This window comes from Saccostrea cucullata, unplaced genomic scaffold (genome assembly GCF_032062105.1).
Source record: "Saccostrea cucullata isolate Sc308-1 unplaced genomic scaffold, CSIRO_AGI_Scuc_v1 ctg3066, whole genome shotgun sequence".
Classification (NCBI taxonomy): Eukaryota; Metazoa; Mollusca; class Bivalvia; order Ostreida; family Ostreidae; genus Saccostrea; species Saccostrea cuccullata.
In genome coordinates this window covers 20,399-46,146 of record NW_026933898.1, presented here as the reverse complement: position 1 = coordinate 46,146, position 25,748 = coordinate 20,399, and the positions used below count along the sequence as shown (strand labels likewise).

The 25,748-nt window shown below is 31.4% G+C and overlaps 1 protein-coding gene across 1 annotated transcript in view; it reads left to right on the top strand.

The window, feature by feature from the left end:
- Window positions 1-91: 91 nt before the first annotated feature.
- The window catches only part of LOC134239555 (fibroleukin-like), a 35,340-nt gene continuing 9,683 nt past the window's right edge, over window positions 92-25,748 (top strand). Inside the window, exons 1-4 of the mRNA XM_062721721.1 lie at window positions 92-442; window positions 559-698; window positions 1,267-1,363; window positions 1,781-1,948. Of these exons, the coding sequence (XP_062577705.1) occupies window positions 94-442; window positions 559-698; window positions 1,267-1,363; window positions 1,781-1,948 (754 nt within the window). The 5' untranslated portion in view covers window positions 92-93. The remainder of the gene's footprint in view (window positions 443-558; window positions 699-1,266; window positions 1,364-1,780; window positions 1,949-25,748) is intronic.

Sequence of the window (25,748 nt, the reverse complement as noted above, 5' to 3'; positions counted from 1 at the left end):
TAATTAGGAAAATTTTTAACTTCCTGTTGAAGGATATATAAACTGCAGATCTTTAAACAGACGCTTATTTTCAGACAGCGCACTAGTAAAACCATGGCAGGAGTTTGGTCATCTTCCTTTGTGTGCAGTTTGTTCTTTTGTGCCGCTAGTTCTCAGCAAATTTATTTCAATGACAAAAATGATTGCGTCCGTAATGATCAGACGACACAGACATTTGATGAAAAGGTTGAGTACTTAAAACAAGAAAACGCGAGACAAATTGAGTTATTAAGACATGAGATCGCGAAACAAATTGATTCCTTAAGACGTGACAATACGCGGATTACCGCCAATCAAATGAACATTCAAGAAGAATTCGATGAGTTGTTTAGCATCCTAATGAAAAATGTTACCAACATCCACGAAGATTTGAAGAGCTATATACTGCAAACCATCGAGTCAGGTAACTCTCTCTCTCTCTCTCTCTCTCTCTCTCTCTCTCTCTCTCTCCCAGAGTATAGTTTATTCTACGATTATATTATCATTATTATATCATGTATCCATTTTTTATTCTTTCAGAGTTACACAGATATAAAGATTGTAAGAACCTCTATATTAATGGTAATACGGAATCTGGTGTTTATGCGATATATCCATTTAGTATTGAAAGCAAGGTCAGCGTCTTCTGTGACATGATGACAGAAAGTGGAGGGTGGACGGTAAGATCTCTCTATCCTTTTATCCCTCCTCTCTCCCTCCCTCTCTTTCTCTATGTATCACACACACACTCTCTCTCTTTATCATTTTTTCTGCCCTTTCTCTTTGAATAGTGAGAGAAGGTGGGGGTGGACAGTCCGTCCTTTCTCTCTTTCTATCTGATGCCAAAAGATCAATTTAAGCTGATATATCTTTAAAAAATTATGAATTTTTGATTTTCACAGTGATATTATGTCTCTTTGCTGAAAACAACGAAAATTGGCTCTGAATGAACATTGAATAATTATGTAATGTCTAATTTACATGAAGAGAAAATAAAAAGTAAATATTATAATGTACAAAGAAGAATAACATTTTTACAATATCAGAAATGTAAAATCGTATTTTGATTTTTGTATGAAGTTATTTTTTGTTATTACCTAAAATTTGTGTATATCAAAAGTAAAAACAAAATCTGTTTTGATTGATTGTTTTAATGAATAACTTAATTGAAACATTGTTCACAGTAAAACTAACACAAAAACACTTCTACTGTCTTTAATAAACCCGACATAATTTATAAATCTTTAGGCAATCCAGAAACGTGTGAGTGGATCAGTGTCATTCGACAGAACATGGTCCGACTACAAGACTGGGTTTGGTAAAGCCAATGACTCATACTGGATAGGTAAATTATAAACAGTTATAGAATGACTACAGAAGACATAGCAAATTTTTGGCTCTCCAAAGGGTTAGAGTTCCAAATGCATATCCCCCCCGGGAACCATTAGTTTTCTATTTCCATTGTACCCATTTTATAACTGTGTAACGTCCTATGCTGTTTTAAGGGAATGCAGTTCTTCTGTTTATTAACAGTTTTAATTAGTATTTTATTTTTTATCAATTTAAATGAAGTTTATATCAATTTATGTAAAATACAATATATAACGATTTCCTAACTTTGATTTCAAAAGCATGTACCTCATTGCCTTCATGGAATTTCTGTATACATGTTCCACGTTGCTTTATATGAAAACGATTATGAAAAAAAACCCAGTTTGTTTCATAAATGCTTTATATATTACACGACAATTACATATTAAAGGAAATGACGTCATACATCAACTTACCAAGGGAAGAAACTCCTCCCTCTACGTCTCTATCACACTGACTAATGGGACGAAGCTTTATGAATTATACAACCAGTTCTCTGTTGCTGACGAAGCGAACAAATACAGACTTTTTCTAGGAGGACCAGCTACCGGGACCCTGGGTAGGTAAAACAAAATTGTGAATGACAATCAAAAACGAGAGAGAGAGAAAGAGAGAGAGAGAGAGAGAGAGAGAGAGAGAGAGAGCTTTATTTTTTGTGACAGTCAACTCTTTCCTTTAGAATCAGCCCTATTGTTATGAAATAAATGGGGGGGGGCTAATGCGTAAAATTGATATTTTTATAGTCAAACTTTCCTTGTAATTTGAAAAAAGACAAGCAATACTATATGAATCAATAAGGAATAAATTGCTAAAAGTATTGAAGAAGGATATCCCGTCATAAACACTACACGTGTACTTGAAGGTAATGTTGTCTGATACATAACTCATTCGCAGGAAAATCAATTTAGGAGTTCAATAATATATATTTACATTTCCAATAAATTCTCCCTATGATTGTTTACAAAATAAAATGCAGTATATTTTTCTCATGAACTACGTTAGGTATCAGGAATAAGCATGAATATATCCCATTGTTATGTCATAATACCGCTCTTGACGTCAAAAAGTAAAAAAAAAATATAGTGCACACTGTTTTGTTTTAAAAAAATGACAGTTGATCGGCGTAAATTCATGGCAAGTCATCAGAAAAATAATGTAAATATAAGAAATGAATTTAATTTTTTGAAGATTCATGAGGTATTTGAACTACAACTCTTCACGCCGGCATATTTATCATGAAGCGCGTTATGCCGGCGTGAAGCGTCGTAGTTCATAACCTCATGAATTTCAAAAAAATAAATTCATTTCTTAAATTTTTATTGGTTCGAATAAACCGACGTCCCATGTCGCAGGAAGTGCTGACACGTAAGCTCTCAAGCAGCAAGTCATGATGTCACTATATGATTAAAAAAAATTATCTAGAGGGACGCTAAACAACTTATTATTAATCAATCAATCAGTCTTTCATTTCTGTTAAGATTCATCATCATGTTTGTATATAGTAAAAAAAATCAAATGACAACAGAAAAAGAAACTTAAGGCTTTTTGTTGTTCACCAAAAACGGAGGGCTTTTTAACCTCTTAAAATTCAGAAAGAAAAATCAATATTACACTGTAAAAAACTCTTGTGATACAATACCGTATAACGGGTATTTTTTACTGCTGTAATGTTTTACGAAATTCGGAAGAAATAGGATATTTTGTTTTTTCACGCGCTGAATTTTTACGAATTGAGCTTGTCCGTAAAAATTAAAATCATCGGAGGTGAAATTCTATAGATCAATGTTTTAGCTTTTTGAATGCATTAACATACCAATACATGTTTAAGATGTGTCTGGACAACCCGATGTAAAAATAAAAAAGTGTTCCCGTGATATTGAGAGTTGATTCAATAAATGATGATATGTTTATTTAACTACCTTTATATATATCGCATGTCGTGAATTTATCCCTGTTTTCAATTAATGCATATATGTCTACACATCATTATTGTTGTGCACCACGTGCCCGTCTTCATTTCAATGAAAACAAAGAGAGACAACTCAAACCATGATGATTAACTTGACAGAATTACAGGTGACACGGATTACCGTATACTGTATTAAAAAATGTCGAAATATTAACTGCAAGCAAATAAAAAAGAAGAAAGACTCAAAGTCTTGAAAACGGATATAATTTGAAGATTTTAGTCTGTAATAATTAAGCCAATATCAGAAATTATGCGTTCCGTAAGAGGAACCAGGTAATTGACGATGTTCGTATAATTTGTGTATTAATTAAGATTAACTTGTTTGATCCTAATTGATGATCAATTAAAAAGTTCCCCCAAATACCAATGGTTCTCAGTACTAATTCTATAGACTTCAGGTACTTAGCTAAATGGCAGTGATAACACTGAAATATTCTCATAATACAATGTTCAAAACGTATGCAAGACGTTTTTTTTTACTTCTGTGAAATTGTACTCGTTTAAATTTTACGGAATTATAAAATTCGTAAAAATTAGTAAAAATTAGCAGCACGTAATAAATACCCGTTATACGGTATATCGCAGAAGTTCTTTTGAGATCAATACTGAATAGGAAATATAACGAGTCTCTTTGTGAATCAGTTGTCAAAGAGACATAACACTTTCATGATTATTTTAAAAAATACGAGACAGTACAGTTTTTTAATCCGCTAAAACTCACATAAGGGGTCAAAAGATAACCCCTCGGCCCACATTTTTTTTACAATGTACTTGTAATGCTAAACCCAAAACAGAAATCAACTTGCTTTAAACAGCTAAAGAAGTCGAAACAAAGTCACAGTCATTATATACCTCAAATTTCACAAGAATATCTTGATTACTTTTAGAGAAAAAGTGCGTGATTTCAATTTGACACAGAAAGTCCCATAGACAATTTTCAAAGATTAATATCAACGGAAGTAATTAATATGTGTGTACGAAAATTGAAACCTTAAGAGCTTATATGCATACCAAAAGCCATGCAAAGGGATATAACTCGTACTTGATGTGTTCTTCAACAAATACAGATTTCATTATTTTTCAGTCCTCTCAAACTCCTATAAGAGGTCAAAAAGTAACCCCACGGCCAATAATTTTTAGATTGCACTCGTAATGCTGAACCGAAAACCGAAATCAATTTCAAAATTGGTTAAGAAATAAAAAAAAACTACAATGGAAAGTCTGTTTTTAGGTTTGGCCCCTTGAATTCCCTTTTTTAAAATAAATTTCTTTAAAAACCATATGAAGACGAAATTAAGTCATAGTCATCCTAGACCTCAGATTTCACACGAATATCTTGGGCACTTTTAGATAAAACGTGAAATACATGATTTCAAGTTTTACATAGAAGGTCCCATCGACATTTTTAGAGACTCATAAAACCGGAAGTATTGTTTTGATTTATATGAAGCTTACAAAGTAACTTGTATTTATCAGCCTTAACAATATTTAATGCCTATTTAGTCTTTTCGGTCAATCTTAATCTTTTTAGAATTTTCATCCCTCCTTCTTCAATGTTTGAAGCCTTATATCTCGAAAAGTATCAGTAGTCAAAAATCACACACACAAACTTTTTTATATGTCTCTAGAATTTATTTCTTGAATTTGTGAGTCTAGATATTTAGAAAAAGAAAGATTTTGTCTTCTTCGGAAATATCAGTTTTTCTTTTGTAGAATCAAGAAGTGACCGAACTGGAAGTTCATTAAGTTTCAATTGCAATACATTTAAAAGTGTTATTTGAAATTAAAAAAATTAAATTTAAATTTAAAATATTTAAAACCGTCTTAGAGATGACAGTTAGAGATATTTTATATTCAAATACAAATATGTTTCGTTACTTGTGCGTGTATTTTGTATATAGAGTGTGTGGAAAACACAGCATGTAATGCCAAACCAATGAATGGGAGAACAAAGGATCATATGAATAATGTTGATGGCATTAACGTTGAAGTCCTTAACACAGGAACGTCAACAAAAATCAAATTTTGCACTTTTCTTGAGCAGTTTGAAGTTTATATACTAGCTTCAGAAACCTTACATTGATATTGCAGAATCCGTAATGCAAATGTTGTATAGTTTACGGCTCTACATTTTTTTCACACAAATAAATATATACATTTCTCTACTTTCCTGCATTGTTTGATAAACCACCAGTCCTTTCCTAATTTGAGAAAAAACTCATTAACAACCTGCATATATTATCAGCCATCTGACCCATTATAATCGTCCATTAAACCTTATCAAATTGTTTTTCAAATTTTGATTTAACAATTTTTTTTTTGGGGGGGGGGGGGGGGTTACAAGAGAAGCCTATTAAGGGTTAGTTAGCGGATAAAATATACATGTACAACTTGATAATATACAATTATTGCTGGTTTTTTCGGTCAATACAATGATTTAGCCATCTGAGGAGTACAATATTCACCGAGCCCGAAGGGCGAGGTGAATATTGTACTTCGAAGATGGCTAAATCATTGTATTGACCGAAAAAACCAGCAATAATTGTTTTATTATATGATTCACTGATTAAATGATACAGCTCATTACTTGTTTGCATTTTATTAACCCCCTTCCCCACAGTCACGCATTTTAACGCATATACCGTTGCCCCACAATCACGCATTTTAACGCATATACCTTTACCCCACAATCACGCACTTTAACGCACATTGCGCTTTTTGACGTTTTCTGCTCTGATACGCGTAAAGGTTTGATGGTATGACAATAAATGATAAGACAATAATTTTTTTAAATTCCATTCTAATATATTTCGCAAATAAGAATATTTTTCCTCGTTTTAATATGTCCAAGTCGTTCGATATATTAGACGAAACTTTGGGTGAGACATGTGCAAAACAAATTGAGAAGGTCTTTCTTTTGACACTAAATAAGCCCGCAACTTGAACCACTGGGTTGGTGATGTGGTTGTCACCCAATATTGTGTGAGATGGGTCCTGTGATTCAGAATTTATAAAATTCTACAAAATCAATTTTTTAATGTAAATATTTGATAAAAGTATGCGCATAAATCGACAAAAGGAATAGATAAAATTATAAAAGAAATTAAATTAATTCATACTCAAACAACTGAAGAGAAAAAAGGTTTTGTTACTAGAATAAAGTTTTGCTTAAATTTACATTTAATCTTATTTCTTGGTCGATTTAAATTCCAATTCGTAAAAATACCATTTTATTGTTTCCGCTTTACACAGCAATAAAAAAATACATAATTTGAAAGGAAAAAAATACAATATCATGTTGAAAAAGATGTAAGTTAATTCAAATTTGAATGATTTCATTATCAAGTCAACGTTTCCAATATTCGTAAAAAAAAAAGTGTTGCACTAACTCGTATGTATTGGTTTTTAAAAATATACGTTCATGTATATGTACATAAAACAAGGTATTCGGGAAATTTTTATGCAAGTAAACTACATACTTGATTGATATTTTTAAAAACTGGGCTGGACAAACAACAAGTCTGTCAGCCAATGGTCGCTAGTAATCCTAGTAATACCCCGCTCTGATGTGAAAATATAGATTATGTTAATTAAAATTTAACAAAGTTCAGTTACGTGCATATGCACGGACAAATAAGAAGTTGATATCAGATTCATACAAAAATAAATCCCATCATATGGCATGTCATAACAAAGTATGTGCTAAAAAATTTCAAATATCTGCAATATACATGTATGTACATGCGTAGTTGCTGGAAAAAAAACTGCAAGGGACATGTGTTATTTTTTGTACGACAGACGCACGGATAAACAGGCAATTGATATCGGATTGAGGGTACTTACCACAAACAAAAAATGGATGAGCGGGTTGATATGTATTTTTTGACTGATTTTGATTTAAAATAACATAAATAATAAATCCCTGAAATATAAAGAAATGGTTTTCTTTGGTGCTTAGATAGGAGATTTTGTTTTGCCTTCTATATAATTCCATACAAAATTTTGCACATTTTTTTTAACTTTATGACAAAATCTTCTATAATTCTCCCACTCTACTTGGTAAACATTATTCAGGCTGTCAATTTAAATGTAAATCCATGAGAAATAATGCTGATTTTTGAAAAAAGTTTGTTTATGTTATTTATCCTCAAAAAAAAAAAATAAATACCACGATATAGCATGCCTCAGTGAAGAATGTGCTAAAATATCAAGCATCTTTGATGAGTAGTTGCTGCGAAAACTGCGATCAAAACTTTGTTACGGACAGACACACAAACAGCTATATAGATGGACAAGCACACTAGGTAAAACAGTATATCCCTTTCCCCTCCCTCTCCTTGGCTTCGGAACGGAAATATAATTAAAAGATGTGTCTACTGATTAGTCCCTTAGGAATATTCCTTGATCCACCTTGAGTAGGTTTCAATTGTCAGTGTATTTAAAAATATTCACTAATCACTGTTGCATGTAGTTTAAGAATATATGTATGCGTGTACTCTGTAGGTTCAAGTTTGTCAACACTGTATACACTAGAAATGATAGGCTAAAGAAACCCTTAATAAGGGAGTAAATATTAACTTTCTATAAAAAGACAACGATACGGTCTAATGTGATTCTTCCATCGGCTATATGTTTTTGTTATACATACATGTACATGTAGGCGTCGGAAGCAAATTGAAAGTAGGGGGGTAATTGAAAGTGGGGGGATAAACCAACAAAAAAGGTAAACCCAATTTTCAATGCCTATACATGTATTATGTATATATTTGCAAAAAAGTGGGGGATAAGCCCCCATAACCCCCCCCCCCCCCCCCAACATCCCCCGGTTCTGACTCCTGTATGTAATAAACCGAAAAAACACTTGACATCCACATTGTGAATGGACATTTAACTCGTGACTGTATTCAAAGGGTAGTGCAGTAGAGATACATGTACATGTAAAAACTCCATTTTTTGGGGGGGGGGGGTATACATCTTTCACCTACAGCGATCTAAATTATTTCCTAAATCTATCTCCGGAATTACCGGTATATTCAGCATTTCTGGCTTTTTTTTAATTCTTCGATCAACAGCTTGTTATATAGAAGGCCTGATTAGAAATTATGTACTTCATTTATATTTATAAGCTCAGAAATCATACTCAACAATTCCGACATTTTTTGTGTCTCCGAGTTTTTTTTTTTTTTTTTTTTTTTTTTGAGTGGGGGGGGGGTTATGTCTACCAAGTTTATGAATAATCGATAGGTTAAAAAAATCAAGCATATATTTGAATTATATTATGTCAGTGATTGCACTTTGTCCGAGACACATGATACTGATCTCAAATTTAGCATGGTTTTCTTTAAAAACGAAACAAAGTTTTCATCTTTATTATTTTGATGTCAATGATTTATTGTTCAATTTTGATTTTCAGTTAGTAAAGTCTTCATTCCCAGTTTTATTACCTGAAATTTACTATTTCATAAATGTTGGGGAAAAAAGTTAACAAAAAATTGCCAATAAACTATGAAATATCGGAAAGAAAAAGTAGTTAGAATATATTTTTTTCATCACTGAAATAAAATGCCGTCAAATTATTGAGATAATCTGTTTATTATCCATTCTAATTTATATCAACATTAATTTCGGTCAGAATTGCATATCTTTAATAAACACAATCAATTATTTTTTTTATTTTTTTTTTTGCCGTTAACTTGTATATTCTAACAATATGATGATCATAGGGATAACCGGGCAATCACAAAAGTATATAGAGGTTGAAAAATCTGTATATCTACTACGCACCAACTCCTTATAGATCCTGAGTGATTGATTATTTTTTATTGTATACCATGTTTCTTAATCTGACTTTATTTTCTGCAAGTCTTTTAGATAAACCATTCTTTTTCCACAAGTGGACAGGTTTCGTCTTCATCGACGCTGCATGTTCATAAAATTCATTGCGTTCAATCTGATAATGAAGGCAAAATGTATTCCTTTGACAACCCTTGGAGAAATTTTAGAAATATCTACTATATTAATTTCTCAATAACTACAGCTACAATTAATGCATTTCCAAAGAAACCTTTTAAGGAGTACTCCTTGATTTGCTCCACAAATACTCGGAATACTTCGGACACCATCGGGAAAAATGTCGATTACTGACAGCTACGTCCGAGAAGTTCTTGGCCTCTCTTTTGTAAACAATTACATTGTTTTTAAAAATGTGTTAAAATTTCATTCTTAAGAAGAGAAATATTGCATTTCGATGGGTTTTTTCCCTTTTGTTATTTACTTTTTTTGAAAATTAACCTTTAGACATTTGAAAAATGTTTTTACTTTATTTCATGGTTTTTTAAACGTGCTGATATTTTTAGTAGTCCGCATATGGGTGTACAGATTATCCCAATCTTAGCTAGCCAAGGGTTTCCGATCCCCTTTACATCTCAACCATAGTAGATTTCGGATCAGGGAACCTTAGCTAGCAAGGATTAGAATGCTAATTTTAGACTGATAATTTTAATGCCGAGTCAGCCGACAGTATCTCGTCCGTATATCGGCCAAAATATTAAAAAGATGTGATCAGTTAAATTTTAACTTAAAAAATGAAATGTTTCCCTTTGACAATCAACACGCTACTGTATTGTTCAATGTAAAATTAAGCGATATATTCCAACAATATTTTTTTTTTGTAAAAACTCTTAATAAATAAAATTAAATATGCCGAAAGCATGCTGAAAACTTCTTTTTTGTCCTAAAAAAAAATCGGTAAAAAAACTTTTTTTAAAAATCTTCACAAGTAAGAATCATTCTCTTCCAGGCCTCATTTCTATTTTTATTTATAATTGAAGATTCTGCAAGTTTCCTAAAGTCGATATGCATGGACCGAAGAAATAAAAAGGGGGTGGGGGGGGGGGCAAGGTCGTTCTTAAACACGAGCATAAACTGACACCCTGTCTGAAAAATCAAATACCGGTAATTATTTTCATTGACGTTTTAGATTTAAATATGAAATTTAAAATAAATAAGTTGTAAGCTAAGATAATAAATTAAGTTTGTAACATTCCACATGAAAGAATTATTAAAACAAAACAAACAGGATTAAATCTCCATCAATACTTGAATTCAAAATTAAAGCTGGTTGCATGTATATGGCGATATATACGACAACCATTGCTACATACACGGTGTAAATATTCATCTTCAAAACCACGTCTTTTCAGCACGTAATTCGCAATTGCGCTGTGGGGAAAAGGATAACGTCATCAAAAATTAACAAATGTAATGTTACTATTACGTCACAGACGGCGTAATAGGCAAAGAGTTAAGTCCTAGCTAAATACAAGAGAGAAGCAGAATTAAAATGTGAATAAATCTTACCAGATGTATCAATTTGAAATGCTTTTTCAAAATCAATTTTAGTTGCCATGAAAGAAATGTCTGTCTTTTTTATGGGATAGATTTTGAAAGGAAGGAGTATTATCAGGGAAAACTGACTGCCAAAAAGTAAAAAAGTAAAAAAAAAAATTGTTGTTCAGTAAAAGTGTTGGAGGGGGGTCAATGCATCCCCTCTTACCACTCTCACCAAAAATATATATTCTCATGTTTTTTTCACATGAAAATAAAAATCATAGTCATTTAAGTAGCTTTCTAAAAAATTATATGAATTTGGAATTTCCCAATCTATTTTTAGATCAATGTAGAGGAAATAAATCCTTGTATTCACCTGGAACGTCACGTGCAGGTCAATACAACGTAATATTTTTTCTAACATGGTTGGATCTCAGCCAATCAGAGAGATGGAAATTATTCAATCATATAATAAAAGAATATATCATATACCTAGTAATGTATCAGCCCTGGTACATCGCTAGTTTTGGACTAGGTGAGACAGCGAGTGGGAAGTAGGGTTGTCTCGCCCTCAGGGCTGAGATATCTCTATCTCTGCCCGTTGTGAAGGGGCTGTCTCGCCATCAAATTCCAAAGCAATATTTCTGTTTAATTTGTGTGAATTAAGAAAAAAAATAATATTTAAGTATTAAAGAGAAACAATATATATCGAAAAAAATAACTAAAGTTATTATAAATTATTCATTTATACTAGAATTTTGAGAAAATGTTGCGCCAAATGATAGCACTTGTGATGTAAGAGAGGCAACTCTTGTTTACTTCTAATAACCATGCATTTTTTATATCCCTATCCATGCGCAAAATTTAGCGCCGTAAAATGAACAACATTTGCTTCAAGGGATCTGTAGCATTTTTGTCTAAAAGACTCAAATATATTTCAGTGTGACGTTAAGGTTTCTAAAGGTGGCTTATAAAACTTCAAACTGCTCAAGAAGAGCGGGACATTTGATTTTCGCTTATGACGTTATTTAAGGAATGACTCTAATTCTTGGCCAAATTATCGAAAATAATGTGGTTTGGGTCAGTTTACGCTTTATAATCCGCGAAGCAGATTAAAGTCATTCCTTATAATTTTAATTTAAAATTAATAAAACAACTTTGGATGTAAAATTTTGTTGTTTTTTACGAGTTCAAATTTACCGCGCAGTAATACAACGTTAATATAATGGAAGTGATGGGAAGCGAGTGGAGGTAATAACTGATACATAGATCTAGCAGCCATGATGTCTGTTTACATGAGGTAAGATGGAGTAACTGTTTGAAATTAAAGGTACATTGATTAAATCTGGAATTTTCCATGGATTCCAAGGACTGGAAATGAGGGGATTGCATGGATGAGATGATTAAGCCAGTCGTCAAGGGAATGTGTCCCCATACCAAACCAGATTATACAAAAGAATTTGCGTTCCTCTTTGGAAATCAACCAATGAGAGGCAAGAATAAAAACAAGATTAAATTATTACTGATTGGCTCATATAGTATGGACTCTTGATTTTCAATATACAAGGAAAATTTTACTTTCAAAATATTGATATCCACACATCCCGCCTCAGTTAATTACGTAAGTATAGGGTTGACTCTCAAAGAAAGAATTGCTATTTGTCTATCTGTCACAAAAAATAGACTCTCTCTCTCTCTCTCTCTCTCTTTTTTTTCTCTCTCTCTCCTTGTCGGTCGCCATTCGTACTTTCTTTTTTTTCCGTTTACCTACCCAGTGTCCCGGTAGCTCGTCCTCCAAGAACTATTAATTTACCTTTCATTCCCGAATGTTAGATATATATAGAATGTCACTCTGCTGTTTTGATCTCGGCCCTGGTATCAGCCCGAGCGGTTGGTATCGGCCCAAGCCCGGAGGGCGCTGGCCAAGACCATCTGAGGGCTGATATTAGGGACGAGATGAGAAAAAGCAGTATGATGTTGTTTATATCATATATCAAAAACCAAGGAAAAGATCAAATATTTAAATATTCTTCGATCAAAATGTTTATACATTTTTTTTTTCGTAAGAAAATTAGAGATATCTTTACTTATTTCACTTTCACTTTAGATGGAACCGGGGTAAAATTTCTTCATCGAATCGATACCATTTGTAAATCTGAGATTTATAGTAACAGTTTGTTTTGTTTAAGATATATATCAAATTAAAAATGGCACTTTAAATGAAAACTTGGTATTGTCTTACTGTCAAAGCAAATACACGTCATTAGAAGTTTGCACTGACCTAATAAAGCTAACATAATAAACCAAAGCTTTATCCGGTCACTGCCCTAATAAAGCATCGCGCATGTATTCCGACGTTCTAAAAGCATTGTTACGTCACATAATGATAGAGGGCGAGGCTTGCGTTTTCGACCCTAATCCCAAATATCGCTTATATTTCAAGACAGTTATCATGTATTTTGTTTATCCTGCAACAAAATTTTACATTTGAACGTCCAAAACAAGTTTTTTCCGACTGATTTAGGCACATCTCTGCTGTTGAAACTACGAAGCCATGGCGTAAACATTGCAATAAATGTGACGTAACAATGCTTTTAGAACGTCGGAATACATGCGCGATGCTTTATTAGGGCAGTGACCGGATAAAGCTTTGGTTTATTATGTTAGCTTTATTAGGTCAGTGCGAACGGTAGTTGCAAGATAATAAAATTTTCTACTTCCCTGCATTATTTTGTAAACCACCTGTCCTTTCCTAATTTGAGAAATACTCTTTAACAACCTGTATGTTATATCTACCCTCTGACCCTTTATAATCGTTCATTAAACCTTATTAAATCGTTTTTTTATTGATAAAAACATTTTTTCGGGGGAGGGGGTCACAAGAGAAGCCTATATAGGGGTTGGAGGCGGATACAAAATACAGGTTGAAAAAAGAATATATCTTACATTTGGGAATGAAAGGTAATTGATCGTTTAATGCTGAAATGAAGAAAAACATATCCCCAAAGTTGGCAGAAGACGTCGTTAACTACTCAATACTTACTTTAGGAGATCGGTTGCGTTTTCATCAATAATAAAATATAAAACATAACGGTATGGTTTCTGTAGCTAGAAGTAGATTCATGTTTCAAGGCTTTTAAATTATAAAGTATTGTAGACAAACTTGATAAGAGTATGGAGAAAGAAAAAAAGGCACAGTTTTAATGCTGGAGGTATAAAAATAAAAATGTTCGCATTTATTTTTTTTATATCTTTCCAAAATATGCTTAATTATAAATCATCTTATAAATATTTAATGCCCCCCTTCCTACCAAGAATTTTTTTTTCAAGAGCGTAAATATTTACAAACTGTTACCCGCGTGCAATGAAATGGCTCTATTGTACTGAATTCTAGTCAAGTCATATCTAAGGTCTATTAGTTCTAGTCAATTGATAAGTAAAACAAGCTCGTGTATTTAGGAAATAATGCCATTTTGTGTTCTTATGTTACTGATATAATTTTAATATCGCCTGGTGTATTAGAAGACTTTATCTATAGCCTGAGTACGTCTTGCTTACCATTAAGTTGGCATGATTACAAAAAAGGTATATGTCTGACGAAGTTTTAAAATTCTGCCATTGTCACATGTGTATCATCTTCTCCCTTCAGTTCTTCAGGTAATATTTTAACAAGATAAAACATATTGACTTATTGCGACACAATGCAATCATTATTTATGACTATATATGGTTTTCCTTATAACAAAATAATAATAAATAGGCAAAAACGTAAATTATCAATGCTGTAGTTATTCTTTCTTACTAATAGGTTTAATCTTGCTCAACAAAAAAATTAAAATTACATAATAAAATAACCTAATTGTAATACTTTAAGCGGACAAGATATATTGACTTATTAGGACATAATGCAATCAAGATTTATGACTTGATATGGTTTTCCTCAAAACAAAATTACAATAAATGGGAAAAAACATACATTATTAATACTTTAGATATTCTTTCTTACTTATAGATTTAATCTTGCTCAACAAAATTGAATTACATAGTAAAATAAAACAACCTATATTCTCTCGAACTCTTATGTAAATACTGGGCGCAGCCATTACGCTTGAGGTTAGAGTGCACAATTAAGGTCAAAATTACTCAGTAATCAAATAAATATCAACAACACTTTTAAAATTCCAAATCACTTATAATACTATCAATTTAATCTATATTCTCTGTCACTTTATACCTAAAGAGCTATTCGTCCTAAGACAATATATACATGTAAATACACATGCATCTATCAAACAGGACAACACTTGTATACCCACACGTAAGCAACTGTTAACCTGCTCACTTTGCAGCCTTTAACACTAATTCATACATTTATCATTCTCATATCGAGTCACAACATGTTCCTAACATGAACTTCAATGTCGTTCCATAGATAAAAGACGTAATAAACTGTACATAATAGAATATTACCTGAAGAAGATGACACATATGTGACAATTGGAGATTTATTAAACTTGGGAATTCACCGCTTCTAGTCAGAGGAGTTGAAAAATATTAATAGAGTTATCCCGCTTTCTCCAAATATTAAAACCAGTCCCAGTCGTACATTAAACTCTAATCAAATAAACGGAGTCCTCTCTGAAAACTGGCTAAATAAATAAGAAGAGAGAAATGATAAAAGGCTAAATAAAGTTGTAGAGAAAAATGAAAAAAAAAAATGATGAAACAATTGTAGAAAGACACATTCTATTATATTTTCTAAAAGTAAGAAATATGAATTGGAAAATATGATTTTTAAGTTGTTGTAGGCTAAAGACAATTGACAGAATCCATTGACAGCATGAAGTCAGTTATATCTTATTATAAAATAATATATATATTTTTTACTTTAAGCAATAACATTATAAGTTAATGTATTCAGGGAATAAAGTTTTGATTTTTTAAAGCCTTATGAGACTTTGTATTTTTGCCTCAAACATATTTTTCCGTTTAAATTGACACAGAGGCGAAAGAGTGCATATTTTCGATAATGACCCAGAGACCAAGAAATAGACAGGAAGTAGAAAATCGGAGGTCTCCTCTTTAACAGATGTATATATTCAACATGATTTTAGAACAGAAAAGGGTAAAAAGAAAGATTTACACATCTTATATCGTTTCCGTGTAAAAATACAATGTAATCCATTGGTGAAAAAAAATGTACGAAAAAAATAGAGTGATTTGTTTCCCGTCACACCAAGAGTGGAAAGTTTTCAAGGTAAGCTTTTCGTATTGTAAGTGAGTGATTACAATCTGGATTTGTAGTACAGATTATGTATATGCTATTGTGTGATATCTTGATAAGTAGGTATAAAATATAAATTTACCCTATGTAATGAAGTATTTATAAAATTTGTAAGAAACAATGAGAAATATTTAGATATATGCATATTTTTCTTTTATTCTTTTTTATGTTTTTTATCAATGATTTATAAAGAAAGTTTTAATTTCTGCATACGTATTCTTATTCTCTGTAGATCATGAATGTTGTTTTTACATATTTTTTTTACCATAATAAGTATGATATACATTTACTTGAGAACGTCTAAATAAAGATTTATTTGCATGTGCAAGTGAGTTAAGGCTAAATATAGGCATTTCTTTGCAAATGAGCTAATTAAAATTCATAATTTGTATATTTTATAAACAGAGGAAGTTCGTGCTGATTTCCTTATTCATACATAGTACCCACAGCATGTTAAAGCTAGTACACATTATGACGTCATATTATGACGTCATTGTTCTTTCCCTTTCAAATAAAAAAAACATCAACAAAACAACCTCAGCGCAAGGGCATAACCCATTTAATTAAAAAAATAACGTAGAATATTAAGGAGTTTATTCTAAAAATTAATAAAATTGCTTCCAAATCCTATGCACTTTCTCAATCGATAAAAAAAATTATGAAACTTACACTGGACTGTATCTGTTTACCTTGTTTCAACCTAAATGCATACGAATAGTAACTAAACACTTACAATGTCGACATTTGTGCAGCAACATCTTTAATCCTTAGAATATTCTACGTCAATTTTTACCTCGTTTCTGTAAAACAAAGTGAGATATGCCCTTGCGTCGAATTGATTTTTCTTGATGTTCCTTATAAACTTGTGAAGTAGAGGTCGATGATGTCATAATATGACGTCATAATGTGTACTGGCTATCGAATGCCGTGGGTAACAAGAACGATTAAGATAACAGGTCTTAAATTTTTTTGTGTGGTAGGTATAGTCATCATGGGTTTTAATTAGATTTTTGCATAAAAACCACTATACGTAGCTTAACTCAATTGCGTGAATAGATAATGCATCGTTAGGTTGTGATACATGTTCCAGTATAATGTACAATACAGTATTAGAGCTCAAAAGTAAATTAAACGATAAAAAATAGGAGCAGAGCAAATACTTACCTACGAAACATCGGTGGGATCAGATGCCATGGAGGAGTAAGCATCCCCTGTAAACCACTCTCATTCTCAGTGCTCCTTGTCATGTTTGGGAAAATCCATCGACAACTCAATGCGTAAATGATGGTCTAATTATATTGGGCCATTGTTGCATTCTGTTTATTTCTGTTTTCAAGTGGAAATAAAGTTCATGCATGTATGTTATTGATATTCAATAACTATTACATAATCTAAACATAATTATGTATTCTGACACAGAGTAAATATGGATAGACAGTTTTACTTCAGATTATTTCTCTTTAAGCGTATTTAATATTTCATTAAGATATTGAACTGAATATTTGCAGACAAGTCCTACATTAAAGATAACATTCTTGATGCATGACACGATTTGGATTTATGCTTTTATCTGTTAAAAAGTAACTTCTGACTCTTTTATGATTAAATATCTTAATGATGTTTGTAAAGTCTTGAGTCCCAAAGTCACCATGTCGTACGAGAGACAATAAAATTGTTTAACATGGGAACAGGAATGCTCTTTATTTTGATCATTAAAAGAAATTTGAAATATTAAAAGATGGAACAATTATAAAACAAACCTAACAATGTAGTAAATACTAGTATCAAAGAATTGCAAATTATGTCCACCGGCGCAAATTAGAGAAATAAAGATATTTAAGATCATTTTAATATTTATTGTTTTTATAAAAACATCAGTGATATGCTTAATGAAGGAATAATTCATATGTAACTAACAGTTGCTGATGAAACGAACAAAATCAGACTTCTTGGAGATTGAGAGAAAGAGGGAGATGAAATAGAGAGAGAGGAGGAGGAGGGAGAGAGAAGAGAAAGAGAGGGGCGAGAAAGAGGAGGGGGTTGATACAGAAAGGGAGGGGGGGGGAGAGAACAAGTTTTACCCTTTGACTCCCTTTCCGTGTTAAGATGTTTTGAAGGCCATTAAATTCAACACAATTCAAATACAAAATATATGTGGTATGTACGAGGGTTGTCCAAAATATTCGTGGACAATGACTTTTTTTGTTAAAATAAATGGTTTTATTTATATACCTATTGTATAGCAAAATATTTCTTATGAAATATCCAAGTCAGTTTGATTTAATTTGGATGGAAATTAATATTATTGTTAAAAACCATACTATCTATCTACACCGAGTTCTCTAAACTAAGAATCACATCTCTATACCGAGTCTCCTTAATTCAGAATCACATATCTACACCGAGTCTCCTTAATTTCGAATTACATCATTATATCGTGTCTCCTTAGTTCAGAATCACATATCTATACCCAGTCTCCTTTATTAAGATCCACATTTCAAGTCCGAGTCTCTTTATATCAGAATTAAACCTCTATACCAAGTATCCTTAATTTAGAATTATATCTCGATATCGGAAATCCTTTATTAAGAATTTTGTATTTATGTCGATTCTCCTTAACTAACTAACAAGAGATAATTTTAAATAGTCCTGTTTATTACTTATCTATCTTATAAGATGATGATCATAGCAACAAATATCACTAACTATTAACACCAACTATTTTCACTTTTTTATTTGTTTTTTTAAATTATCATTTATTATCACATAAATAGTATATGCATCAGTATACGACAGTAAAACGACAGTAATATGAATAGTATCACTAACTAGATGGAAAGTGAGAATATAAACCAAAAACCACAGGAAGTATGTTTCAAAAATTGGCAGAAAAAGCAACCTCGGCCACCCGAACGGGAGAGATTCAACATATAATTATGGTTTAATATGGTTGAAACGACGTCAGACACAAAATATTTAGCAAAACAACTTGAAATAAGGGGATATATTTATTCTGTTGATTTGTAATGGCCGTAAACGATTTTTCAACGGTGTTTACAATTTTGCTTAAAGTGGAAAACTACTGTTATTTGATGAAAAGAGAATATCCTTATTCATGACGTTGTTTTAATTCTAGCCTCGTCGAACTGGGCTACGCAGCCTTCGTATATGATTTGTTTATTCTGATGTTGCATGTACATTTTCTTGTACATTTTTTTCATTTTACAAATTAAATCAATTATTGTCTGAACAAAAATATTATATTATTATTTTTTATCTTACAAATTAAAGTAGAACCTACGTCGTATGACATCATGTGTTTAGACTGTGCTAAAACCGTTATGACGTCATAATCAATTTAATGTTATTTTTTCCCGTACTTTACAGCTTCAATATACTAGTAAAGCATTTTGAAATTCATGGAATTCATTTTAAAATTATGCTAAAATATTCTTAAACCTATAAACAATTTATATATTTTTAATTAAAAAACTAATTGATTTAACACATGTACATTTCTGAAACTAGAGGAACCTGTAGGCACTTTTTATTTACGATAGATCTTGACCTAAAGTGGAAAAATCCAAGACTTTCTCAAGTAATGAAATTACATTGTGATAATTTGTGAATGGTATGCAGCTATTTTGAGGGAAAGCAAATATCCTAAAAATTAAATTTTCAGTAGATAAATTTGTCTTCAGTCAATAATGTGTTGAATATTGTGTAAAATTGATTGTGTCTATAATAAAAAAATGTATGCCTTTTCATAATTATTTGTTAATTACCGGAGGTATGTATTAATCATGTATTATTAATATGGTTGGTGTTTGATTACAAATTTTCTATCAAATATGATCTGTTTAAATAGAAAAATACAATTTTTGATAAATATTAACAATGTAAAATCTGATAGTAACCCCAAAAAGTCATTTATTAATAAAATCCTGTGTAAGTGCAAAAAGGTCATGAAAAGTAACATTGGTAAATAACCTATTTCTCGTTAGTGTGAGGGGAAAGGTAAATACTTTATTCACGTTTTGTAATCATCTGGGTATGTTCTTCATCATATGAAAGATTGAAAACATTCTGACAAAAATTTCTCAAAAATATTTACAAATTTAGGGTTGAAAATTGCCTAAAAATAATAGAGTTTATTTGCCTATTTTTTTCTTAAATGTCGAATAATCTTATATGTCAATGGAATAAAAAAGAATTTATTATTGAAAAATACTGTTTAATACTGTTCTATTAATAAAGTCGACGAACGGCGATGTTTAAATGAGTGTTTTTGAGATTTTTTATATTCTCTTTATGACAAGTACCCCTAAAAATGACTGAAAATGTGTAGTCGCATAACACAATTACCATTCTATGTTTCACAGGCTGCACTACATTTAATAACAAGGAAACATGTCGTGTGCTTTTGTCAGACTGATAAGCGAGTTCTTATTTATCATTTTGAAAAGTTTGAAAATCTTGTGACAAAGACTTTACCGACATAGGTTCTACCTTAAATCAGTTATTGTCTAAACAAAAATATTATATGTATCACATACAATATTTAACACAATTAGCAATGTGGCATAACAAAGAAAATCAACGTCTGTCAATAAACATGTGATACAGAAATCAAAATCCATATTTTTGACGTTATCATAAAATACGGGTTATCAGACTGCCCCTTGCGCCTTTATATACAATTCTGGCCCATAATGCTTTACATATAGTGTGCATTGATTTATTTTTCGTATATTTACTAAATTTATATAAGAATATTGCCGTACACTTTTCCCGTTGTGGACTTAATTAAGAAAATTAAGTCCACGAACTGTTTGGACAACCTGTAGTATATTTAAATAATTGTTTACTGTAGGTTGACAATTAAATTATTATGTTATATGTATTGTATAATTTCTCTTGTCCTTCTGCATCCTGTCTTCTGTATTGAATAAAATATTTATTGCCATACGGTTAATAATAGGGTTTTTGTTTGTTCTCGACACCACTTGTATTATTACTTCATAAACTTCTTTATAAAACACCTCATGATTAGTAAATATATCTTCTTCTCATTTACCAAAAAAAAAAAAATGACATTAATCATTCTTATACAAGTGTTTTATTCTTTCCTGTTTTCAGCAAAACAGTTTTCTTGGAAGATAAATAAAAAAAAAATAATGATCGAAAAGCAATAGTTAAGTTCTGAATAATATTCTGAATAGCATGGTTAAAATAACTTTAATTTTCTACATACATTAGTGAATATGAACAATAACTTTTATAACTATACTTATGACAGTGGCGGATTGGAATTATGTGTGTTGCGACCTCTCCCACCTTTTTTGATTTGGTGGAAAAAGAAGGGAAAAAAGTTTGTTGTGTTTAACGTAAGAAACTGTCTAATGAACAGCTAATGACATTGTAACACTTGTATATGAGAAATGTGTTGTACAAGCAATATGGAACTACAACCAACACCTCTTTACAAAAAATAATTTTTCAGTTTCTGAGATTTTTAATCCTTCCGTTGTCAAAAACTTTCCGTTTATCTTTATCTTTAATTAAAAATGATACTACATCCCTGTTTTTATTTATTTGCTTCATTTTCTGTAAATGTAGTACTGTGTTCCTTTTTAACCCCCTCCACTTCAATACCCTACCTACACAAAACAGGAGCAGGGCAACAGATCCCACCTATAATGCTTTGGATGTCCCTGTTTACTCCACTCCTCTTTGAATTGTTGTATGGACTTTTAATCTTATATACTGTTCGTTATCTCCGCATGTTTCATTTGATGTAATAATCAAAATGTTTTTCCTGAAACATGCATCGCTAGATATGTGAATTGTCTACTTTCCATACATGGTGCTAGAGAAAGTGACTAAAAAAGAGCTTTTTTACAAACCTAAGCGTGATGACAGACTATTTTTTAAAACAAAAATCATTAAAGGAGCAATTTGGGGACTAGAACACCTCATTCATTCGTGTTTAAATCACAGATTACGATACCGTTTTAATCAGGACTTTTGTTGTTTTTTCCATATATCTCATTGTAGATCGACATAAATAATTTGCTCCTCCTTCAATGTTTTTTTTTTTTAATTTTTTTCCTTGAACATTTTTGGGGTCACTTTCTCCTGTTTTGTCAAGAGATGCTATATAAGTGTACACCTTAGACAAATATTTTTATGCCAAAAATAATAAACATTTCAAAATTATTTCGTTTTTTCCCACAATGTAGGGAATGGTGTGCTTTTGTAGTCATATGGTGTTGGAAATTTTCCGGGGCGGGAGAAGAGATGTATCAAAATATATTGACAGTCGAATCATCGCAATATTTGAAGTACAGAAATGCCTTCTATTACCCAATTCTGAGAAAGGTGTGTGGTGAAAGAATATTATCTTTCAAACGTATTACATAAAATAAAAAAGAAATATTTAAATAAGTGTTTACAGAAAGTGAACTGTCATGTATATGTGATATATGTGTTGCATAATCTGTTCACGCCATCTGCATCCTGTCTTGTTTTTTTTTGAAAGCATCTTATATCATATTGTAAATAACAGGGGGTTATGATTGCACTCAGTACCACATGTATTTTCTCAGTAATGTGTTCATGAAGGACCCTCTGTTCATTTACTCTTTCATTGTTTACAAAAGAAATGATATTATTCATTTATTCTTCTATAAGTATTCTATTTTTGTCTGTTCATATCCGAAATCGAAATTCATCTCCTTGAAAAAAATTATACAGACAAAGAACCATAGATATGTACTCGTGACACCAGGCTTATTTAGATTCCTGTTTTTATACAAACCACAAAATGTCTTCATTGTACGCAGAAGCAAACATTTCCCAACCCACGGTAATGATACACTTCCAAACAGTACTGCATATTTCCAAGAAAACTTTTGAAATCCGAACTTCAGACACATTTTAATCCATATTTAATATTAAAAAAAAATACAAACAGCATAATCTTGATTTTGTTCTTGCTATTTTACATGTCTATATGTTTTACTACCTCATCTACATGTTTATGAAAGACTCCTGATTTTTTATCATTTCTAAAAAAAATGACTTTATTCATTATTTTAAGTGTTCTATTTTTGCCTGTTTTTATCTGAAATGAAATCAATCTCCTTGGAAAAGTTAAACAAACAAAGAACCATAGATATGTACGCGTGACAAAAAACCGATCTGATCCCTGTTTTCATACCGACCACAAAATGTCCTCATTGTATTCAAAAGGAAAAACTCTCCATCCGACGGTACAAAATTTAATACATATTCAAAAAATACTGCATTTTCCGAGAAAAGAAAACTTTGAAAGACTAATTTCTGACATATTTAATCCATATATAATATAAAACAATAAATATAATAGTCTTGAAATTTTTCTTGCTATTTTTAGAATATAGTATTGGACTTTTGCTCAACATTTAATAAAGCGGAAATAATGGGCAGAAATAAAACACATATATTTTGCCCACAAATCCGACAACCACTCTATCCTCAGATGCCTGGAGGTTCATGTTTGCTCTTCTCATATGTTGTATTGTTTAATGAACTTTTGATCTTGAATAATGTTTGTTATCCCCAACTCCTTCATGTTAGCGCCCCAAACACCATACCTATGACCACTAGAAAGATTTTTTTTTTTGTTTTAAATGTCACAGTAAACCGTCAGTCCTTCTCCCAAATGTGTACTTGTATCATGTTACTCCTGTTCACGATAATATCACCATGCTAGGACCCTGTTACTACTGTCATTGAAAGTATTTTAGTACGTGTATAGGAATTCCAATTGACCAATAGGGCTCACTTTTACAGTTTTTGTTGCAATGGATACAACCAACTAAATCTCCACCTTATTAATTTCCATTTTTTTTTCAAAAGATACTTTGAACCCATCCTCCCTTTAAATAATCAAGCGTGCTTGAAAAAAAAGTATTTTTATATTTTGTTTGTAATTTTTCTATTCTTTGACAAATGGCGCATTGTATAATTTAATATGCATTATGTATTAAATTTCTTGTAATACCCCCCCCCCTCCTATTTTCTCTTTAAGTCAATTGGTAATCTACTTCTTCTTTATTACAACAACACTTCAGGGTGCTGAAGATTACTTCCTTGTAATACAGGTGACAGTGGTACATATATCAAAACCTTTTCAAAACAATGATTCAAAACAATATTTGCAATGATTAACATTTAAATGAAAGATGAACTGTAATTGATAAATCACAAATAATTTGATGTCTTTATAACATTTTTTTTTTAATACAATAAATTGTGTTACTTTTTTATTGATTTTAAATGTAGTAAAATATAAAATCAAATATCTAAGATAATTATCCTTCTATCAGGGATTTCTTTCTTATAATTTTTGATCGACTTTTGTTGAATTTTTTTAATTGATCTAATGTCAGGATGAAAAGCTGTCAACAAATGCATACATCGCTAATGAGTTTTGTTTTATGTTCTTTTTCTAAATGAAAAAAATGCATTAAATCTTATATATGAACCTTTCACACTTATGGTTTTACATTCCAACATTTCTTTAAAAAGTAAAATACAAAAACCGAGAATATGTCATACATCTGGACTTTAAATATGAAGCTTACAAAAATAAAGACTTCTAAAAATTCAAATCTATTCTTAAGTCAAGGTGGAGGGGGAGGGGGGCTCATAATTCCTTTTTTATCAGAGAAAAATTTGATAAACTGAGGCTGGACTAAAACAGACATTTGAATTCCGTGAAAAATGGGTGCCAGTTCCATTCCATGGCACCCGATCCAACCTCTGATGTTTTGGAGGTCTGTGTTTGCTCTGCTCTTATTTTGTATTTTTTTTATGGACTTCGAGATTAAATACTGTTCGTTATGTCCATATCCCTTAAACGTATCCAATATTTTTACTTTTTTGAAAGAGGCAGGAACCTCTCTTTAATTAAATAAACATACACAAAAACTGGTTGAAAAAAAAAATTTTTGAATAACCATGGTGTTATGATTAACTGGATTTTTTTCTTTAAAGCTTTTTTTACGAGGTTGTCTTTTTAAGCGATCATTTAAAATTGTGCAGTTTTGTAACAAGAACAAAAGGTACTAAGAAATCCATTGTGCACTGTATGTTTTGTTAATTTTGAATTGTGTGAACTTGTGAAAAGCTAATAATTATTTAAAACAAAACAATAGGTGGAGTAAAGGCCAACCTCCTCTCTGATATAACGACTGTCATCCATGCTTAATAAGCTTATCTGACTTTAACAATTATTCCATGAATATAAAGATTTAAGCTCAACATTTAAGTGACGTTAAAGGGGTTAAAGGCAATGACTTATATTATTGGTTGAATTTTAATCTTCCGTGTTGAGGGCTATATATAAAGCTGTGGATATTTTCAAGAAACACTTTATTCCAGAAACGCTTCGTTACGAAACAATCAAGGAAGTTAAACCATGGCTATGGTGTGGGTAGCGCTCCTTTTGTCCGGCATCGTATGTACAAGTTCCCAGTACATTTACTCAAAAGATCGTTGTGCCAGTAATGGAGAGACAATGATGTATTATTAATATGGTTGGTGTTTGATTACAAATTTTCTATCAAATATGATCTGTTTAAATAGAAAAATACAATTTTTGATAAATATTAACAATGTAAAATCTGATAGTAACCCCAAAAAGTCATTTATTAATAAAATCCTGTGTAAGTGCAAAAAGGTCATGAAAAGTAACATTGGTAAATAACCTATTTCTCGTTAGTGTGAGGG